This window comes from Monodelphis domestica, chromosome 2 (genome assembly GCF_027887165.1).
Source record: "Monodelphis domestica isolate mMonDom1 chromosome 2, mMonDom1.pri, whole genome shotgun sequence".
Classification (NCBI taxonomy): domain Eukaryota; kingdom Metazoa; phylum Chordata; class Mammalia; order Didelphimorphia; family Didelphidae; genus Monodelphis; species Monodelphis domestica.
The window spans coordinates 74,799,920-74,817,361 of NC_077228.1; the positions used below are offsets into that span (position 1 = coordinate 74,799,920).

General features: G+C 40.9%; 2 protein-coding genes across 17 annotated transcripts in view; one reads left to right on the plus strand and one right to left on the minus strand.

Annotated features, from left to right (window-relative positions):
• CLEC20A (C-type lectin domain containing 20A) overlaps positions 1 to 2,844 on the minus strand; it is a 39,870-nt gene extending 37,026 nt beyond the window's left edge. For 3 of the 6 annotated variants that reach the window (XR_008915847.1, XM_016429968.2, XM_016429964.2), the window contains exon 1: positions 2,255 to 2,843. The gene's annotated coding sequence lies outside the window, so the exon portion shown is untranslated. Of the gene's footprint in view, positions 1 to 2,254 lie in introns of all 6 variants that reach the window. The other 3 variants (XM_056814135.1, XM_016429967.2, XM_016429965.2) reach the window with 1 other exon arrangement.
• On the plus strand, positions 1,624 to 16,949 carry TEX35 (testis expressed 35). 11 transcript variants are annotated; one of them, XM_007480846.3, is made up of 10 exons: positions 1,627 to 1,747; positions 2,262 to 2,390; positions 3,466 to 3,534; positions 3,965 to 4,021; positions 5,321 to 5,380; positions 10,334 to 10,398; positions 10,752 to 10,815; positions 11,205 to 11,248; positions 11,647 to 11,729; positions 16,752 to 16,949. In XM_007480846.3, the coding sequence occupies exons 1-9, from the start codon at positions 1,691 to 1,693 to the stop codon at positions 11,681 to 11,683; spliced, it is 582 nt and encodes a 193-aa protein (XP_007480908.1). In that variant the 5' UTR covers positions 1,627 to 1,690; the 3' UTR covers positions 11,684 to 11,729; positions 16,752 to 16,949. The 11 variants fall into 11 exon arrangements, with proteins under 11 accessions (XP_056670117.1, XP_056670114.1, XP_056670115.1 ...); XM_056814141.1 differs by having other exon boundaries at positions 11,717 to 11,729; XM_007480848.3 differs by having other exon boundaries at positions 11,229 to 11,248.
• Positions 16,950 to 17,442: the final 493 nt, after the last annotated feature.

Below are 17,442 nucleotides of genomic sequence, written 5' to 3' on the forward strand. Positions count from 1 at the left end.
TTGCTTTTTGTGTTCTCTTCAAGGACACATAGTAAGGTACTGCCCAATGAAACATCACTATGAACAGGGCCAAAATAAGAGAGATGGGAAAGGTCAAGATGCATATTATCAGGGATAAGTATATAATAACAAAAACTAGGGGAGACAGGACTCTAATAGCAAGCAGAGTTGTTTCACTACAGACTTAGAGAACAGGAGACCCAGACCTGAAATCCATAGAAGCAGCAATAGCTTCTGGAGCAAAACCCCATTACTCAGAAGTTGTAGCAAGAAATAATCATTATATTGCGCTATGCCAGGCTCTAGCATTCTCTAGTAAAAAAGAGATTAATTTGGAGGGTATCCCAGGGAGGAAACATGAGGGCATAAGCATAAAGGGAAATAATGGATATGGTAGAAAGGAAAATGAAAACTCTAAAATTTTAGTGGCAGAGAAACAAATAGTTGGGCAAGATGCCAAGGGAAGCAACTTAAGTACAAAACAAAAGTCTAGAATTGAGGTGGAAAATGAAATTGCTCAGGTAATAGCAGATATGAACCATGACTTTTATGGTTCACAATACATGGGCACACAAAACTTCATGGAGAAAAGCAAGGAACAGATTAAATCCTTTTTGGAAAAAAAATTTAGCTTGCAGAATGGATCTAGGCAGTGGAAAATCAAATGGGTTGGCTCAAAGAGAGGAGAGGTGGTTTGAAAATTTTCACCCTTCTTCCTTCCCTCCTTAGCTAAAGCTGCTCTCCCCAATTCACTCTTGTCCCTTTTGTCTCCCCCTCCACTACTTGAGACCAAAAGGTCTCCCCTTGATCCATTCACTCACACTCAGCTTGGGGAACAAATAACTTTTAATGTCAACTCAATCAGGTCCCTCCCCCCATCGAGGTGATCAATTTCACATACTCTTTAGTTTGTCACTTTTTCTCTAGTGCCAGCCTCTGTCACACTTGTCACTGTACCATATTGTTTGCTCTGAGAAACAACAACCAAAAACATTTATAAAGAACCTGCTGAAGGCAAGGCAACTATATAATGGATAGATAGCCAAGCCTTGAAGCCTGTGAGATCAGGGTTCCAAATCTGCCTCTACAAGATATCAGCTCAAAGTTCCCTGGGCAAGTCATTGAAACTCTCAATGCCCAATTCTCTAAGACTATATACATTATACACGTAAAATAAGCAAAAACATAAATATTATATATGTATTTCTATATAAATAATGCATACATATGTTTTATGTATTTATATAGAGAGAGAGGCATTATGGCTATGCTTCCCAGCATTGGTAGATGTAGTCTCTTCATTTGACCATTCCCTATGCCAATGGAATCGCAAATCGAATCCCTGTCCCACTCTACTATGTTCCAGCCCTGGGATGAAGAGAGAAATAGAAGTGGCTCCTGCCCTCAAGGAGCTCATAATTTATTGGAGCATTTATTCATAAGGGGGCTTTATTATGGGAGGAGAAGCATGGCAATTTCTTCATCTAAGGCTGGACCTCTCAACTTGAAACCCTGGGGCCAGAGTCAGTAACAGCAACAGGCAAGACCTGATGGTAAATGAATCTTGGTCATTCATTGTGACCTCAAGTATTTTTCACTGCTTTCAACTTTGCCTAGAGTATTTTTCATAGGACTGTGACCCAAACACTGGGGTGGGTGGGGGGGAAGCTGGGAAGTTGGAAGAGTGAGCATGCTGGCCTCTTCCACCATGTCAGTCAAAAAGGCAGAAATGAAGAGACCATACATGGTAATGAAGGGAAGAGGTGGCATCAAGTTCCCCCATCATCTCTATGGCACGATGAGGGGGTGGGTGGTAGGGCTCAAACCAGGTCAATGAGGGCAATATTCTAATTTCTCCATGTGTTTCTGAGTGTGAAATGACCCTGCTTCTCATATTGATGTGTGGGGAATGGGTTGTAGTCATTAATCTTGGAGTGGGTGGAAAAGGACTTGAAAAATCTGTCTGTTCTCAATTGTTCAGGTATAAGGTTCTTGGAATGCCTTCTCAGGGAACATGAGCCCCATAACTCGTAGGTTTCCCTGATCCTAAACAAGAAATAGTACAGTATTCCCTATTGGAGCCAGGTATGGCGCTTACAAGGAGAGGTAAGCACAATGGTATTCGAAGTCTGCTAAGATGAATCGAGAGTAAGTCCTGGGAATACTGAGTTGGGGTAGATAGGTTGGAAAGCCAAAATGCAGCTGAACAAGGAATTTCCTGGCATCCTTAAGCATGGGAAAGGGGGGTCCTTACCTTGTAGCCCCTGAGTCGTCCTCTCTCTGAATCCTCCCACTTGAAGGCAGACAAAAGTAATACCAGCCGCAAACGCTCTCCGAGAATCAAAAACCAGAAGTCGCTTCGAAAGGGAACGGAGATAGAGGCAACACAAGTAAGAAGCTCCTTTGGTCTTTCAGGACTACAGGCAGCCATTTGTTTGACCATCAAGGGGAGAAGGAGAGGTGGTGGGAAGGGAAGAGAAATGGGAGATCTGGGATTTGAGGAGGTAGACCTGAGAGTAAGCCATTTTAGTAGTAACCCATTATTCTGCCCATGTATCCCCAGTTACCCATTCCATCAGCACATAGGGCACAGGGCAATCAGAAGTTCATTGCCTTCAGAGTAGGATTAGACTCTTTGGTGTAGAATAACAATTCAGCACTCCTTGTGGTCAGGGTAAGAACTGGGGTTTAATAGTCAAATTATGGGATCATCGAGTTGGAATGGGTCTTCAAGGTAATTCAATCTCTTTCCCAAAGCAGAAAATTTCTCAATATCCCTTGGAGTCCTTTGGCAGGTGATCATCCATCCTCTCCTGAAACACTTCCAAGTATAGGGAACTCATTACCTCACAATGCCTCCCTTTCCATTGTTGGATAGTGCCAATTGGTAAAAAGTTCTTCTTTAAGAACTCTGTGTACTTCATGGCTATGCCCTTCAATCTATCCTCCTCCCTTGCTCGTGTTCACGACCAAAGGGTCATTGTATCCTCTATACCATCTATATTAGATCCTCATGTTCTCTATACTTTATTTGCCAACCAACATTACCTTCTCTGTGAATTCATTGCTGATAAGGTACAAGCTTTGAGCTCCTATCACTTGACCCCTCTGGCAAATTTCAGGCATTGTCCTAATAGCTAACTATTCCTTCTCCATTCCCAGTCATCCTAAAGATCTCTGGGAATAAGCCTAGAGATTCAGGGTTCCCTGATTTTGAATCTTCTCCTTAATTCCCATTTCCTTGGATTGCCACAAGTAGTTGCCTCTTGTATTTTGAGTCTTGAAGAGAACTTCTTGGATAGAAATCCAAGTTCCAGAAAACTTCTTCTGATCAGGCTAGGATACCAGCCCAATTCTCTCTGAGAGGAGAGTATAAGAGAGCAACTCTGACCCTGAGCCATCTCCTCTCCCATATCCATTAGCCCCAATTGCAATCCCTATTTTATCTCTGGCTTTAACCCACAGTCTGGTGAAGACAAAGAATTAAAACAGGAAATGTCACTGGTTAAAAAAGGAGGAGCACAAGACATAAAGGCAAGTATCTAAGCCCAAAATTTGAGGTGGGGGAGGAAGAAAGGGAAAGGGATTATTTCAGAAGACCTAAGAATATGAAATCCCTGAATTGACCTCTGCTTGGTAGTCAGGGTAGATAAACTGGTTCCAATATAGATTGGGGAACTTCATTTTCTTTAAGGGTTCTCCAGCCAATTCACCTTCATGGGCCCTCTTCTCTCTTGCCATAAAAACCCAGGAAGGAGAGAACATCCAGGAGTAGAGGGCAGTTAATAGGGGATGTTCATTGCTGTCAAAGGCAAGATGGTGGGATGGACCTTCTGGGAGTTCCCATGCCTCTGGTCCTCTTCTATCCTTCCTTCCTCTTTGTTTTCTTCTTCCTTCCATCTGGCTCTGTTCCCCCAGCCTAGATTTCTCTCTTTTCCTTCTTTTATTCCTTATATTTCCATAGAATGAACTAAAGGAGGTGAGGGAAGAGCTCAGAGGAAAAATGGAAGAAATACAGCAGGTAATAACATGAACACTCATGGACTGGGAGCAAATAGAGTTAGGAGGCCTGAAAAGGAAAAATAAAAGTGATATGGTTCTTTGGGAGGAACAATTGGATACATGTGATTATAGACAAAGGTAGAGGTCATCTTCAATCCTTTCATTTTACCAGTAAGGAAACTGAGGTTCAGAGAAATAATTTGCCTCAGGTCACACAGAGTTAGCATTTGAACCCAGGAAACATGACTCCAAATTCATTGCTCTTTCCATTCCCATTGTACAATTGATAGCATTGAACCTGGAGTCAAAAAAAGCCTGAGTTCAAATCTGGACTTAGGATATTTTAATAGCTATTTGACCCATGGCAAGTCAATTCGCTACTCTGTGCCTCAGTTTCCTCATCTGTAAAATGAGTATAATAATGGTACCTACCTCACAGGGTTGTCATAAGGATCAAGTGAGATAATATTTGCAAAGTGCTTTACCAACATTAAGGGTGCTCTATATGATAAAGTTATTATCATGACTATTACTGTACACCTGATATTTGTTTCCTTATGGACCCCTAAATGAGTATTTCCCATCCCAGGGTATTCAGAGGTACTCTGCCTAAACCATAGGAATTTTATGAATATATAATGGCTGATTGATGGATGAACCTATTCATTTAGTGATTCTCTTCTCAACCTGACCTGTCAAAATTGGGGTGAGGAATGATCCCTATCTGTCTGGGGGAATCAGAGCTGAGAAAATCATAGGATCTCAGATCTAGGGTTGTTGGAGACCTTAGAAGCCATCAAATACAAACCCTCACTTTACAGATGAGAGAACTGAGGCACAGAGAGCTTAGTTGGCATGCTCTGGGTCATACTGTTAGTAAGGATTAGAGGCAGGATTTGAACCAGGTCTTCATGACTACAGATCCATGCTGAGAACCTGAAAGTGAGGAAAAGACTCAGATCTGCCCTCCATAGGCAATTCTTGCTCTGAGATCTAGGATCTGATCTTTCTCTTTGCTTCTGGGAAGGTTCTCATACATCACTGTAAAAGACAGATGCTATGATTCACATGTAATTCAGGAGACAGAAGGAAGAAAGATCTCAGAATCTCCTGTCTCGATATAAATAAGCCCAGTCAGCAACCTCCTAGAATCCTTAGCAAAAGCTTGGCCACCAAGTCTGTCCTTGTGCCTCAGTTCAAGACTTGACAAAGAGCTATCTGCCCTTCTCTCTAGAAGAGCCCCAAGAAGAAGCCCATCACTCTTGCAACAGTGCTCTACCATCTCATGTAATTCTATCTTTCCTTTCCTCTATGTTAGATAAAAGATATAATGGACAAGGATTTTGATAAACTCCAGGAGCTTGTAGACATTATGAAGGTAAGCCAAATGCTGCAAGACCATAGAACTTCTAGATTGCTCAGTGGTTAGAGTCCAAATCTAGCCTCAGACCCTTACTAGCTGTATGATTCTGGGCAAATGTCAGTTTCTTCAGTGTTTAAATAGAGCTAAGAATAGCATCTTCCAGGCTTGTTGTGAGGATTCAATGGAATTATATTTGTAAAATACTTAGCACAGTGCCTGGCACTTAGTAGGTGCTATATAAATACTATTATTAATTAAGCAACATAGCTATTGAGATCTAGAGCTGAAAATCACCCCAGAGGCCATCTAGTCCAACTTCACATTGTGCAGAGAAGAAACTGAAGCCTGGAATGTTAAATGACTGCTCCCAAGTCACATAGACAATCAGATACTAAGATTCAAAAACAGGATTTGAATCCAGGTTGTCAGACAGTCAGCAAATATTTAGAGGTCCTTCTATGGACCCAACTTGATTTTTAGCACTGTGGAGAATAGAAAAGGGGAAAAAGAAAACTTGTCCTCTAAGAATCCAGTTGAAAGACAATGTAAGGGGGCAATGAGGTGGCTCAGTAGATAGAGAAAGCCCAGCTTGAAGACAGAAGGTCCCAGGTTCAAATGTAGCCTTAGATACTTCCTGGATGTGTGACTCTAGGCAAATTACTTAACCCCAGTTGCCTAGCCTTTATTATTCTTCTGCCTTGGAACCAGTACTAGTATAGATTCTAAGATAGATGGTAAGAGAGAAAGAATGAGAGAGAGAGAGAGAGAGAGAGAGAGAGAGAGAGAGAGAGAGAGAGAGAGAGAGAGAGAGAGAGAGAGAGAGAGAGAGAGAGAGAGAGAAGGAAGGAAAGTAAATGTAAGCACCCCATGAAGATTAAATATATGGTCCTAACTCAAAGTGAAATAGGGGCAATTTAAAGAAGAGAGAAAAAATATAAACTGAAATAATTCTTCTTTGGAGGCTGCAAGATTTAAACCACACTTGGAAGTTCTGGAAGGTTTTACACAGATATAGGTAGCCAGGAACAAGCATCCAAGAGCCAGTAAGAAGATGCGTTCATTGTATTGGAGGGGTCAGGTTGAGGTGAAATAGGAAATGAGGTTGAATTGGATAATGAATGTCCTTGAAAGCTGGCTAGAGGAGTTTGGTTATGGTTTGTGGTAGGCAATAAGAATCCACACACTGTTTTTGAGCAGGAGACTTGATAATGATTAGAGTACTTACTCACAACCTAACAGCAAAACCCATGTACTGTAATTAAGTTTCTATACCATAATTTGTTCAACCGTTCTTTAGTTGATGGACACTCCTTTAGTTTCCAATTATTTGCTACTCCAGAAAGAGTTGCTATAAATATTTTTGCATATGAAGGTCTCTTTCTTTGTTTTTTGGGGTATAAACATACTAGTTTTATCTCTGTGTCAAAGGATTTGCAGAGTTTAGTCATTTTGGTGGCCTAATTCCAAACTGCTTTCCAGGATGGCTAGAGCAATTCAAAGTTCTCCCAACAATACATTAATGTAAGCTTTCCCCACCTCAGCCCTTCTAGCATTTGTCATTTCTGCCATTCTGACTGATGGGAGGTAGAACCTCTGGGTTGCTTTAATTTGCACGTCTCTGATTATTGGTGATTTGGAGCATTAATTCATAGGGCTATTAATAGCTTAGATCTCTTCCTCTGAAAACTGTCTGTTATCCTTTTGGCAACTGGAGAGTGGTTTTTATTATTGTGAGTCTGAATCACTTTACTATTTAACTCGAAAATGAGACACTTATCAGAAAAAAACTTGCTGTAAAGATTTTCCCAATCACCTGTTTCACTTCTGATTTAGCTGCATTGGTATTGTTTTGGTAAAAAAAAGTTCCTAATTTTATATAATGCAATCTTCTGTGAGCCTCTCCCTCCTTTTTTAAGTGCCATGGACTCCTCCCAGGTTTCCCAGCAGTTTTTTATAATGAGTTCTTACTCCTATAGTTGGGTCAACAAATATGTCTCAAGCATCTACTTTGTGCAAGGCAAAGAGGCGTCCTGAAAAGTAGTGGATAGAGGGATAATGTGCCTTAAAGAATAAGGAAGACTAGGGTTCAAGTTCTCCTCTGACACATAACTGGGTATGTGACCTAAGATAAGTCACTTAATTTCTTTTTTTTTTTTAATCCTTACCTTCTGTCATAATATCAACTCTAAGATCAAAGAGTAGGAAGGGGCTAGGCGTTTGGGGTGAAATGACTTGCCCAGGATCACAAAGCAAGGAAGTATGTATGGTCATATTTGAACCCAAAAACTTCTGACTCTGACCTGGTGCTATATCCACTATATTACCTAGCTGCCCTGCAAGTTACTCAATTTCTCACTGTCTCAGGCAACTCTCTGAGTCTATAAGGCACAAAAGAATTGCTTCTCTGTATCAATGGAGGAACTTACCAAACTAGGTAGCCTGAAACATACCTCCCAGCTCTCTACTCCCTCAAAAAAAAATGTGCCAAAGAACTATGCTAGGTCCTGGGGACATGAAGAAAAAAAATGCAAGTCCCCCAAAGAACTCAAATTCTTTTAAGAGAATATAACATGTATCTGTATATGTATGAATATGTATAGTATACATACACCTGGGGGCTAGGTGGCACACTGGATAGTGTGTTGAGTCTGGAGTAGTCAGGAAGACTCATCTTCATGAGTTCTCATCTAACTTCACACACTTACCAGCTGAGTGACTCTGGGCAAATCATTTAATCCTGTTTGCCTCAGTTTGCTCATCTGTAAAATGAGCTGGAGAAGGAAATGGCAAACCCCTCCAGTATCTTTGCCAAGAAAACCTAAAATGGGGTCATAAAGAGTAAACAACTGAAGAACAACACACTATATACATCTATACATATATATAATACTTAATACAATGTAGCATAATTTAAAATGAAAGGTCAGGAAAAGCTTTGTACAGAAGCTGAGACCTAATCAAACTTTGAAAGGGGCAGGGATTCTAAGGGCCATTCTGCTCAAACTGGACATGTGACAGCATTGAGACGAGATGTACTATTGATTTTGAGGAACAACAGCAATAGCACTAGTAGAACAGAGACTGAATGCAAAGTGAAGTTGGAGCCAGATTGTAGAGAGCTTTGAATGCCATGAGAAGGTCAGATCTTATGCTTGAGGGAAGAGAGTCTTTGAAGAATTTTGAGTGAGATTTTGATAGAGTCCAACCTGTGTTTTAAGAATATCCATTTGGCAGAGAAGGGAGCAGAACCAGGAGAACATTATACCCAGAAATGGATACACTGCGGCACAATCAAATGTAATGAACTCCTCTACTAGCAACAATGCAATGATCCAGGACAATTCTGAGGGACTTTTGAGAAAGAACACTATCCACGTCCAGAGAAAGAACTGTGGGAGTAGAAACACAGAAGAAAAGCATATGATTGATCACGTGGGTCCGATGGGATATGATTGGGGATATAGACTCTAAACAATCACTCTGGTGTAAATATTAATAACATGGAAATATGTCTTGATCAATGACACTTGTAAAACCCAGTGGAATTGCATGTTGGCTATGGGAGAGGGGTGGGAGGGAAAGAACATGAATCTTGTAACCATGGAAAAATATTCTAAATTAATGAATTAAATAATATTTTCCAAATTAAAAAAAAAAGAATATCCATTTGGCAACTATGTAGAGGATGGATTGGAGACTGTTGGGCATGATTAATTGGGAGACACTGTTGCAATTGACCGATAGAGAGGTGATGAGAGCTCAAAGTATAGTGATAGTGATGGCTATGTGAATACCAAGAGCTGGTGTTCATATAGTGCTATATATACTTTTTTTCCCCCATTTGAACCTTATGAGTGGTGGTGCCACTAACAGATAATTGGCAAATGGAGTCAGTTGGGAGGGAAAGATGAAGAGTTCAGTGATGGAGATTATGAACTTGAGGCAATGACAGAATAGCTGCAGAGAGGTCCTCGATTGGTGGTTATTTTTATCAAGTCTAAAGTGGTAGATCTTAAGGTCACCCAAATGGAGGTGAAAATTGCTTGAAATGCCAAAGAAGTAAAGACAGAAGTTGAAGAATAATCAGATTTCCTATCTTCCAAGCACCAGGACCAAGCCAGTCCAGGATTTTTTTTTATCTCAGGTTACCCACTACTCCTGAGTCTTTCTACTGAAAATGAAAATGTTCGATTTCCAATGAATGTGGAAATTGGGAGATGCATCTTTTGGTCATTGATTGTCCTGGTGATTGTGACAGTGTCTTCTATACTTGGGGCAGAGATCATATCTTCTCTAACCTATATGTCCTCCCCCTTACCCCAGTGCCAAAGACATGGGCTGCACACAACACAATAGTACTTCATTAATGTTTGTTGAATTGAAATCACTCCCCTGCAGCTATGTCTCTCTTTTCTTTTCTGTCTAATGAGGCAATGAGAATAGAAATTACATTTCCCTCCTGCTGGCTTCATAGAAATGTAGTAAAGATCCTTATTTTAAAAAGACACTCAAATACTCTTGAGTTTCATGAAGCAAGATCCTCACTTGGGGTAATACAGAAATGTAGTGAAATATACAATAATATAATATAATAATATATAATAAAGGACAACCTTTATAATATTACCTGCCTTCTTGGAGAGGAAGGACAGGTGGGAGTTAGAGGGAATAAAGAATGAGACAAATGTCTCATTTACATAGTTAATGTAAAAATTTGTTTCTCTTGGATAAGCATATTTATTACAATTAATTGCATACTTATAACAAACCATATGTATTATATTATTGCTGATACATATTATATTGTATATAAAATAAAAATAAATGATAAATCAGAATAAAGAGAGCAATATCCAAAAAACTCATGAAGCGAGATCCTAGCTGGGTTCATCACTGAGTATCATGGAGGGTTGGGAAAATGGATCTGTCAAAGGAAGAATTTTAAGTCTTATCCTCTGTTTCCTAAAGGACATGCAAAAGGATATGGATGAGAGGATGGAAGTTTTAATAAAATTACAGACAAACAAAAAGCAGTAAGTATAACTCTCCCTTCCCTTCCCCCCCAACAATACATTCTCACTCTCCTTTATTAACAAGGTGGGGTAAGATAAGGATTCCATGGCTCCTTGGTCTTCTAGGTTCCCCATTGCTTTGTGCTGCCCTAGGGCCATGATAAGGTATTCTTATCAGTATGGTTGGACCCACCTTGAATTCATGCTCCTTTCTGCCTAGAAGATCTTTAAGTACTCTGACCCCACCAAGGGACCATGAGAGATGCAAGGAGGAGCATAAGCTAATGGATCTGACAGATGATACTGGCATAGACCCAAAGGCCAAAGCCAAGGGCAAAGAAAGAGCCCAAACTGATCATTCTTTGTCCTCACAGGAAGAAGAACCAACACACAAAGACAAAAGACTCACCTGACAGATTTAGTGGTCGGACCTATTATGTGAGTGAAGATCTCCCCTTACTTCACCTGGCTCTCAGCCCTAGCCCCTTCTCTAGATAGCCTCAGCTCTCACCCTTTCTTGACTTCCTTTTCTTTCCCCTAATGCCCTTACTGCTATGTTCACACCTTCCTCACCCAACAGCCACCTCTGCTCTCCTATTCTCTGAGCCCCATCCATCCGGTGGGGTTAATCCTGCTTTCTCAATTTGGGTTAATTACTTAGTAAACCATGGTGACTTCAGAGTCCCATCTGAGACTATGTTCCAAGACCATGAAGGTGGTTCCAATGAGTTGTACCATCCTAGTTTAATGTGCAGTCCCCTCTGATGGGGGTTCCATCTTGGGTCTGGGGGAAAATGTCTTTCTTGTATTATTTCTATCCAACTCAGGAGAAATGTTTGTCTTGTTCCCAGAAAAACTACAAGAGTATCAGGTAAGTAAGCATCTATATCAAGGGGGTCAGTCTCTTCTCTTGGGTACCCCATTCATCACCAAATTATAAATATAATGACTAGCATTTATTTGAGCTTTCAGGTTTGCAAAACACTTTTGACATATTTCATTTCATCCTCACAACAACCATGTGAGGCAAGTGCTATTGTTATCATCCCCATTTTACAGATAAAGAAACTGAGGCTGAGAAAAGTTAAATGGTCTACAAAGGGTCACCCAGCTAGTAAATGCCTAAGGCCTGTTTGTTACTCAGGTCTTCCTGACTCCCAGTCTAACACTATGTCCACTATGCCACTTATCAGCTAGTTTTGAAAAAATGTCAAATATTTTAAGAGATGCCTACTTGAGTAGAACCTAATGTAGAATCCCTGTGAACAGACCTTGGAGGGAAGTGAAGGAAGCTCATGGATTCTGACAACAGCATGGCCCTGTCTTCTCTTTGCTACAGAGCTGCGTGACATGTGAGCCTAAGGGACACTAGGAATAGCAAAGAAGGTGGGAGAGTGGAGGATCCCATACATCTAACTGTAGGGCCACTGTGAGACTGCATTATCCACAATGGCTTCCTCAACTATCCCAGGCCATGCCCACAATAGGTCACCACTTGCCCTGTACTATTGATCTAGTTCTTGGTTTCATTGGGAAGAACTATAGTGCTTTTCTTTGTGTTAGTCCTTTAAGAGGCAATGGGACTCAAGGGGCAGCTTGGTGGCTCAGTGGATTGAGAGCCAGTGTCCTGGGTTCAAATCTGTTCTCAGATGATTCCTAGCTGGGTGATCCTAGACAAGTCACTTAACCTCTATTGCCTAGCCTTTACCACTCTTCTGCCATGGAATCAATACACAATATTGAATCTAAGATGAAAGGTAAAGAGATTTTTTTAAAGGCAATGTGTGACATAGTAGATAAAGAGTTAGGAAGACCTGAGTTCAAATCTTATCTCAAGTGTCAGTGTGACCGTAGGCAAGTCACTTAACCTTGAAGTACTCTAGATAAATCTCTAAGCCTATAATTTTATTTTATTTTATTTTTAGGAATCAGTCTGTATTGCTATAGGAAATTCTCTATGCTAATGAAAGCACATCTAGTTGTTTTTTTAAAGTCCTCTCATCCTGGCTTTGATCCTAACTATATGCAACCTTGGGGAAGTCATGTCATCTCTCTCAGTCTCAGCTTTCTCTTTGTAAAATGGGAAGGATAATCCTTACACTATCCCATTTCAGAGCAGGGATAAAGAAAGCACTTTGGAAACCATCAAGGGATATATATAAGTGAGTCATGTTGTGAAAATCTCTTCTTGAGAGAAGCACATGGACCTGGGAGTCTAGATCACTGGTATTCCATGTGGTTTACTCCAGTTGTTCCTCAATGCTTTCTCTTCCATGAGACCATGATAATTGAGCATGACTGGGGAGAAGAATATACATAAGTTGGGAAGGGGTTGAAGAACTAAGTGAGACACAGAAGGCTCTACTTTCTGAGCAGATTCAAATTTTTGGTGTGTTTGGGGAAAGGGAGATGAGAAATACACTAGGACTGATCAGTTTTGTGCCCAAGTAAGTACTAGATACTTAACTATTCCCTCACCATCCCTCCCTCTTTTCTTGATGCCTTTCCCAGTCACTACCAATACAAAGAAGGGAGGAGGTGCCCTGTTTTCAGATTTAGCTTTAATCTTCAATTTACAATAGCCCTAAGATCTAGAAAGATCTCTAAGCCTCCAAATAAGGATTTTTGAGAGAGAGAAAAGATGTAACTATAAGGAGGTAAAAGTAACTGTGAAAGTATTATGGGGAGGGAAATGGGGGGGATTCTTTTTTGGATTTTTAGTGCATTGGGTGAGTTTTGTGAATTTCTGAGAATCTCCCTTACTAAAGATTTGTAAACCCTATTGATGGGGGAACCTGGGGAATCTTGGTATATATACTACTTCTGTGCTCCCTACAAAGAGGGACTGGGAGAGAATTCCCTTTGGAGTTCTATGGCAAGAGCTCCAGCAACTTCTCCAAGGTAGGATTTCCAGATTTAGTTGGTATTTCTTGGAGTCCCAGGAGTTGGTAAAAATGGGAAGTAGGGATCTGACAGAGAAGATTCCCTGTACCTTCAAAAGGACTCTACCCTCATGCCACAACCCAATTGTATAGACTTAGTTACGTATCTGGTACCATAACCATGGACATCTAGACTCCTTGGGCACAGAGAGCTTCCTGACATAATCCTGGCAGGGTAGGTAGAATGTGGAGAACTGAAAGAGGAAAGGGAAAATTGGATTGAATGTGAGAAACTCTTACCAGCGATGGGGGGTTCACCAAACTGTGAAACCTGAGGTGATATTTCCAATGCCTAATTTTTCCATTTGAGAGACCCAGTATATTCCAAAGTTCCACCCTGATGCCCTGGAAGAGAATGTGAGGGGATGGGGGATAAATCTTTCCCCATACCTTCCCCTACATGTCCTCTCGTCTTCTCTCATCTCCTCTCGTCTCCTCTCCTCTCCTCTCCTCTCCTCTCCTCTCTCTCTCCTCTCCTCTCCTCTCCTCTCTCCTCTCCTCTCTCCTCTCCTCTCCTCTCCTCTCCTCTCTCCTCTCCCTCTCCTCTCCTCTCCTCTCCTCTCCTCTCCTCTCCTCTCCTCTCCTCTCCTCTTCTCTTCTCTTCTCTTCTCTTCTCTTCTCTTCTCTTCTCTTCTCTTCTCTTCTCTTCTCTTCTCTTCTCTTCTCTTCTCTTCTCTTCTCTTCTCTTCTCTTCTCATCTTTTCTCTTTCTCTTCTCTTCTCTTCTCTTCTCTTCTCTTCTCTTCTCTTCTCTTCTCTTCTCTTCTCTTCTTTCCTACTCTCTCCTACTCTCCTCTCCTCTTCCTTCCCTCCTCTCCTTTCCTTCCTCCTCCTCCTCTTCTCTCATCTCCTCCCCTCCCTTCTATGCTATCATTTTCTCTCTTCCTTTCTCCTCTTCAACTCTTTTCCCTCCTTTCCTCTTCCTCCTCCTTACTTTCTTCTCTGCTCTCCATTCTCCCTTCCCTCTCTTCTCCCTCAGTCTGATCCCATCTTACAGCAGGAAAGTTGCCACTCTAATCTTTGGAATATGGTGCTGCCTTCTGATCTATATCTATCTGAACCCTAATACCATCAAGGATGTTCTCCCTACAATGTGCAGTAGAAGAACCTATCAGCACCTTCGATTCATCCTCTCCCCACTTCTTGAGCTGCACACAGAGGGTTTACTTCCCTCTTAAATCTCTACTATTTTCCTCCAATAGATTAAAGTCTTCATTTACAGCAAGATAGGTGTGATCTTCGTCTTTGGTTGGGGGGGAAGAGGGACTATATAGTTCCCTCCACCATGCACATAACACCATGTCTTATTTCACAGGAGCTGGTGCAATTGTTTTTCCCTCCTTTCCTAGGTTTCCATTTCTCTTCAGTTAGTCAGTTAGCCAGTTAGCTAGCCAGTCAACCTGTCAACCTGTCAGTCAATCAGATGGGAGGAAAGATACTCAGTCAGCCAGTCTATCAATAATCCAGATACTTAATAAAGAATCACCTAACAGCCATAAAGCACCATACCAGATGCTTCAAGTAGGGAGTACATAGTACAGAAAAGTCATAGCCCCTGCCCTCAAAGAGTTTACAGTCCCCTAGGAAATTCCAGACCTAAAGTTAGACCATAAATCTAAGAGATAACTGGGAACCATAGGAATGGTCCCATGGAGGGTGATGGTGGTAGTGGGTGGTAGTAATGATGGTGAATAATAATAGTGATGTAGTGGTGGTGATGGTGATGATGGTGGTATAGTGATGGTGGTGCTGGCTGGTGCTGGTGGTACAGTGACAATGGTTGTGATGATAGGGAAGAAGCATGTGGTGAAAATATTGCTGGTAGTGGTAATAGTGATGGTGATAGAAATGGTGTTTACAGTGACTGAGATGGCGATGGAGGTGGCGATGGTAGAAGGCAGCTGTCAGATATAAGATAACTCTATGGGCTGCCCTGTTAGCTATGCTACTTTAATCACCAAGATGGGCTTAAAATGGGGAAATCTGAGAAGAGGAAGAGATCCAAGCCTGCCACAATTTTGAGTCAGAATCTGAGGAAGAAAATTAGGTTGTTAGCAGATCAGAAGTAAACATGAATCAGGTTGGAGTGGGAAAGGTCAAGTAGCATTAAATTTAATCATAATCATGGTTAGCATTTCTATAGTGCCTACTATGTGCCAGACATTGTGCTAAGTGTTTTACTAGTATTTGATCTCCACAATAACCCTGGGAAGTAGTTATTTTTATCCCCATTTTACAATGGAAAAAACTGAAACCAACAGAGATTAAACTTTTTGCCCAAGGTCACATAACTAGTAGGCATCTGAGTCTAGATTTGAACTCAAGGTCTGACTCCAGAACCAGCACTCTATCCACCCATCACCCTGCCTCCAAGGTGGCCCCTCAGGGGCAGTTGAGGTTGATAGTCTTCTTGGCCACATTTTAATGTGTCTGGCTAGCCCTCTCAGCCCCACTTTTCTGGTCTTTAAATGGTCCATCTCTGATAGAAGAGAGAAGATAATCATAATTTTTACCCTTAACTATTATTAAATATGTAATAGAGATGATAAAGTAATTGGCATATTGGTAAAGTAGATTAAATTCTGGATTTGGAGTTAGGAAGTCCTAGATTCAAATCTTGAAATATAACTATAGACAATTCATTTAACTTGTGTGTGCTTCAAACTAAGACTTAAGACTTAACTAAGTTATCGTTACTGTCTGCATAGGTGACCTATAAAATTGTACATCTTTGATCTAAGTAAAATCATTAGAGTATTTAGAATGGTATATCAGAAAGAATTCTATTCTTTGAGCCAAGAAAAATGTACTTGCAGCTGTCGCTGTTGTTTTTAGTCATGACCCCATTTGGGGTTTTCTTGGCAGAGATACTAGAGTGGTTTGCCATTTTCTTCTCCAGCTCATTTCATAAATGAGGAAACTGAGGCAAACACAGTTAAGTGACTTGCCCAAGGTCACACAGATAGTAAGCATCTGAGATGAAATTTGAACTTGTCTTCCTGACTCTAGGCTCAGTGTTCTATCCACTGCACCACCTAGCTGTAATGGGTTTGCAAATCAATTTATGTAGATGATCTCGTCTGAGCCTCACAACACCTCTGGGAAGCAGGCATTTCTGGGATTATTTCCATTTGACATCTGAGAAGTTTCAGAGAGGCTGAATAGTTTGCTAATGAAAACACTGCTAGTTAAGTGACAGGGGCTGGATTTGAACCCTTATTTGACCAACTCCACGTCCAGCATTCCATCTCTCACCTTGGGTGCTACTTGCCATAGAGCATTGGTGTGAGGCTCAAATGATGTCCATAACACACCGCAAACCTGCAAATACTATATAAATACCAATTATTATAATATTATGGGAGTGAGATAGGGAAAAGGGGGCCAGGAAATGGGGAAATGAGAGGAATTGACCTAATCTTTTGCTCTTCAGAGATCCCAGGAACTAAAGAATGTATTGCAACAACAGCAACAACAAATCCTTCAGGTGAAAATGAATTATACAATAACAGCTCATTGAAACGGGGAGTACAGAAGTTCAATAACGACATCTATCCACAGCAAAGCTCAAAACAAGCCAATGAGAAGAAGGGCCTCTGAGCAGTCAAAATAAATGTCCCTAAACCACAAATTTTGTTGATGGAAGAGTTCCTTAAACCCTTTTCATGCTTCCTTCACAAACGATTCTCATAAGCTCATTGCAAACAAAAATTAACAGCTGGGAGGGAGGAGAAGGGCAATACACCAAGGAGATGCAGAAATTCTTTTCACTTCCCAGTACCTGACTCATCTCTCCTTGTCAACTCACTCCCATAATGATAATAATAATAATAATAGCTGGTATTTGTATAGTGCATGGAGAGTTGAAACGAACTTCACAAAAATTATGAAGATAGAAAAAACTATTAAAAAATCCCAGAACGGAAAATACAAAACTGCCTAGGACCTTAGAGTATATTGAGCAAACAGCCCTATGAACCTTAAAAAGAGCAAAGGGCCTCATTGCCTCTGTTTGCCTCAGTTTCCTCCTCTATAAAATGGCAATAGCACTCACCTCCTAGCATTGCTGCAAGGGCAAAATGAGAGAGTTTGAAAATTCTTTGCAATTCTTAAAGGCCTATATA